Source organism: Heliangelus exortis, chromosome 8, assembly GCF_036169615.1.
Source record: "Heliangelus exortis chromosome 8, bHelExo1.hap1, whole genome shotgun sequence".
Lineage (NCBI taxonomy): Eukaryota > Metazoa > Chordata > Aves > Apodiformes > Trochilidae > Heliangelus > Heliangelus exortis.
This window is the reverse complement of record NC_092429.1, coordinates 23,802,376-23,806,990: the sequence shown is the minus strand read 5'-3', so window position 1 is coordinate 23,806,990 and position 4,615 is coordinate 23,802,376. Positions and strand designations below refer to the sequence as shown.

At 38.2% G+C, this 4,615-nt stretch overlaps 1 protein-coding gene across 1 annotated transcript in view; it reads left to right on the top strand.

Annotated features, from left to right (window-relative positions):
• The window catches only part of CDC73 (cell division cycle 73), a 104,917-nt gene that overhangs the window by 82,050 nt on the left and 18,252 nt on the right, over positions 1 to 4,615 (top strand). The window contains exon 11 of the mRNA XM_071751073.1: positions 3,359 to 3,416. Within this exon, the coding sequence (XP_071607174.1) occupies positions 3,359 to 3,416 (58 nt within the window). The remainder of the gene's footprint in view (positions 1 to 3,358; positions 3,417 to 4,615) is intronic.

The following is a 4,615-nucleotide window of genomic DNA, read 5'->3' as shown; positions in this document are numbered from 1 at the left end:
TACACCTGGTAAACAGAATTTGCATCATAGATTAGTGCATTGTCGTAAGAAAAACTTGCACCTGTATCTGATTGTTTTTCAAAAGCATTAATTTTCTATCTAAACTCAGCATCTTTAGTTTTCAAGACAGTGTGAAATATTAGGAAAACCATCCTGCTTGTATTTCCTTATTGAAAGCAGGTTTTCTTCTCCACTTTGTGTGTCTTGTCACCCATCACTGCTCTGTACATTTGTTTCTTCCTCATCTTAATAATATACTTTTCTCCTTGCAAACCGTTGAAGAAATGTGTGCTTGAAATACTGATCAGAGCCTTTGCTACATTGTGTGCAGTTTTTACATAGTAGGAGATGGTGATTAGGTCACTGATAATCATAAAGAGATGTAAATCACTTAGAAGGAATGGATGTTATGCCTTCAGTAGGTGTCGATTGAACTCCTGTGCTAAGATGCTAGAATATCAGTTGTGAAGTGTGATTCATCCGTGAAATTATCACAGTGTAAGGCAGTGATTTACAGAACTAAAAGCTGTGACCTCAGTCATTGATTTGCAGGAATTGTTCTTACAAATAGAAAGGTCATAGGCGGGGAAATGATAGCTGTCTTTTGTGTCTGCCTCTTTAAATGAATTTATTTCCTACCATTAATCAGATACTTTAAGTTGTGGTGTTTTTTGGTTGTGGTTTGGTTTGGGTTTTTTTGAGGTTTTATTTTCCTACGGGATTTGTTGTTGTTTTGGGGGTTGCTTTGTTTCAGTTGCTATAATCTCAAAGCCCTGTCTTTTCCTTCTATGCTTCTGCACTCAGTTTCTCCTTTAATCATTTTAGAGAAGATAATTCAGAGGAAAGTATGAAAGACTCCCAAATCAATCTATTTGCCAGCTATCTTGCTTGGATTTATTCTGTGTATATTCTGGTGCTTTATGGAAGTTTTGGTGAAGAAAGAAATCGCATCCACAAGTCGCATGGAAACCAAAGGAAGACTTTGGTTGTAATTTCATTATATTTCTTTCCAAAAATTTCCAGAAAGCCCGAAGCAGCTCCTGGTTCCCTCCCAGCAGCTCCTGGTTCCCTTTTTTGCAGCTACCATAGGACCTGCAGGGTCTGTTTTAGCCATGGTGGGCACTGAGTAAGTGGAAGAAGAACTAGCAGAGCTGCATTACTGTTTCTGTAGAGGAGGGAAGAAGAATGGATGGTCTTCTAAATGTGTAATTGGAACACCCCAGGAACAGTCTATTCACACAGTGTCTTTGGAAGCAGAAGGGCCACAGGGGTGGCTCCTGTGAGAAGCTTCTGGAAGCTCCCCTGGTTCCAATCCTGGCCCCAACCTCTGCCCAAGGCCGACCAGATCTGGGAAGCTGGATGTGCCTCTGAGAGTGACATATTCAAGAAAGGGAAAACAAAACTGCAAAAATATAAAGAGACCTGCAGAGAAGAGGAGGAGAGGAGAGAGCAATGCCAGAGCAAAGACACCGTCTAGGGAACTGCCCCTAAACCCCCCCTCCCTGTGCCCTGAGGGGGAGGCGGCAGCGAAACGATGTGGGCCGGGGAAGAAGGGAGGGGTGGGGGGGAAGTTTGTCTTTTCTCCTTGGAAATTAAATTAGTTTTTTCCTTCCCAAGATGACCCTGTCCTTTGCCTGTTACCGTAATTGGGGAATGCAATCCTCCCTGTCCTGGTCAGGATTAAGAAGCCTTTGGCTGCATTTTCTCCTCCTTGCCCCACAGCTTGTTGGGGGGTGAGCGAGCAGAGGCCTGGCTGGGCCTAAACTAGGGACACACAGAAAATGGCGTTTCTCTACAGAAACCTACAAAATGTCTTATTACTAGTTCCTTGATTAAAAGAAAGGTGATGTTTTAAATAACTTCTGTTTATCAGGCACAAGACTTAACTCAAAAGTAGTCAGCCTTTCCTCCTGCTTTTGGAGTGTGGTGTTTTGGTTTTTATCATTTGCTCAGTAAATACAGTAAAAAGACATTGGCAAAAATACCTTTCTCAGATACTAAGGAACTATGTCTTAAAAATACTGGAGTTACTGACTCCAGTGCCCTACATAGATGGTGGTATTAAACAGGAAATAGTACAGAAAAATTTGAGCTTAATCTGTTTCTTGCAATTGGGGGTTAAATACTTATACGAAAGATTAATAGGAGGTTGCTGATAGTTGCTGATGACTCCACATGGTACCAAGTGTCTGTTCCAGCCTATTGTAACTAATCTTGGGATGGCTTTGACTAAATGTTCTAATTTAGTCTAACTAAATGTCAGAGAACTTTCTTTGAGTAAATTTGTGTTTTCTAAGGACTTGTCAATTGATCCTCTTGTTTGTACTTCACCGTTCTTGAGATGAAAGCTTTCATGGTGGAAACTTAAAAGCAGTTTCTTTAACTACTGTTTAGAGAGTGGAACTTGATGCTGCTTGCCTGTTCTTTGCTCATTAGCTTTTTTTATTTTGAATTACAGAATATACTGTTACTCATGTGTGGCCATACTAAAGTGATAATGCCACACTGGAGTCCTTCCAGACAGGTTTTTCTCAGGGTGGGACCTCTGACCTTTCAGTGTCTCACAGTTGAAGGATATGTTTCACATAGTGTTTAAGTAATTTTCAGATAAAATCCATGGTTTCATGTTAAAAGGTTTACTGTCAGCCTTGCAAATTGAAGTAGCTGGAATACATGGCATTTTTAAACAGTGTTAGCAACATTGATGGTAATATATGTTTTGTTAAGTGAAGTTTCTCAGAAGTAACTCGGAACAGAATTTGTTCTTGCAGAAATTTAATGTTGCTTTGGAACCAGACGTGTGACCTCGCTGTTCCCTTCTATGGTGTATTCACTCTGCAGAATTAACAAGAATAAATAGTAGTGCATCTCTTTTGTTTGTTACATTAAGGTAATTGGATAAGGCATGAGCAGAACTAATTATCATGAGTGTGCTATTTCTGGGCATTAAAACTCTTCAAGGCGGCAAGGCATTGTTAATTTCTTGCTCCTGGTTTTCCATCCAGAGCACAACCAAATCTTGTTTTGAAATTTCTGTAGCAAATTGCTTACATTTACTCTTGGTGAAAGTGATCATAGGTAAAATGTGACAGTACTATTTATAGGAGAGGTTTCACTGAAAGCTTCTGGTTGATACTTGGCGGTTAAAATGTGAACTTACCACATTGTCTCTCCTCCACAAGTCTAAAACAGACCCATAAAGTGTTTTGAGTATCTTCACTATTTTCTTTCTCCCCTTTAAAGAAAACGGATTGCCTTAATTTTCATGGTACTGTCTGTAGCTCTGTGTTCATTCAAAAAGCTTGTGTACTTGACAAGAAGGCCAGCTGTTAATGTTACTTCTTATGTCTTTTAAAAGGAAGGTGCTTCTGCTCGGAAAACACAAGCTCCAGCAGCACAGCCTGTACCACGACCAGGTAAGGTAACCAATCTACTTTCACTTGTGCTTCTGCTCCAAGTATGAGTTTCAAAGAAGTACTATTTAAAACTTCAGCTAGCTGGAGAATGAACTGGGGTTTTTTTATTTGCTTTAACTGCATATGTATTGGAAATAACACAACTTTTTGTTTAATGTTATACCATGGGGCTTGGATTCATTCTTTTTAGTGTACTGCCCTGTTAGCCCATTGGAAGGATGTGCTGGTGAATTAAAAGTTCTTGACTTCTTCATTGTTAGCTTGTAGTTCACAAGTGCCAGCTCAGATATATGAGTTCACTAATACTCAAAGGAGAAAAAACCTTAATAGAAAAAACCTTAATAGAAAAGCTATACCTCTGAAAAAGAGGTATAGTACTACTTATATTATTAATATATCAAAAATAAGTCTTTCTCTGAATGTGTTAGCATTACATCTTGACACTTTGTATATATCTAAGATATTTGTCATGGGGCCAGAATTTTCAACTGGCTTTTTAATTTCCAGTTAGAACACTATCTACCAAGTCAATTTTCTATGTCAGATTGAATCTGAAATTCAGAATAGGAGATAGAATGACAGAGGTACTCTGTTTTGTTTTAATGAGAATCATTTAAAATTTTTGAAAGTGTTGTGATAAAAACAATGTATGAGAGGATCATTGTTTCTGGACAATTCTGTGAATGTCTGTACCTAGTTTACATGCTGTAAGAATTTCTGGTTTGGTGGCAGAAAGTTTCAAGTAAAAAGTGTTAAGAACAAAATTATGGTTATTGTTGTTATGAAGGTATTGGAAAGGGGAAATTTTAGGGGTTTGGTTTGTTTTTTTTTGGAGACAAAGCTATCTTTTAAAATGATAATATTTTTTCTAGAAGTACTGCTGAGTACTGTATGTTCTTGTTGAGACTGCTAAATGCTTTCAATGCATGACTTGCTAATTCCTTGAAATTTACTAGCAGGATTTAAAGCTAAGACCTAAACATTGTAGAAATGGTTCTTCTCCAAAAATCTATTCTAATATTGAACATTGTCAGCATACATAAAAGCTGTTATGCACAGATTCTTGTTTGGTTATTTTGGTACTAGAAAGGTCATGCTGTCTGTCATACTTATCTCACTAGCCCTGTTAGGCATGATAATGCAAATGGAGTTGACAGACAGCAGTATGAAAAGTGTAGAAGTGGCAAGAACAGAAATCT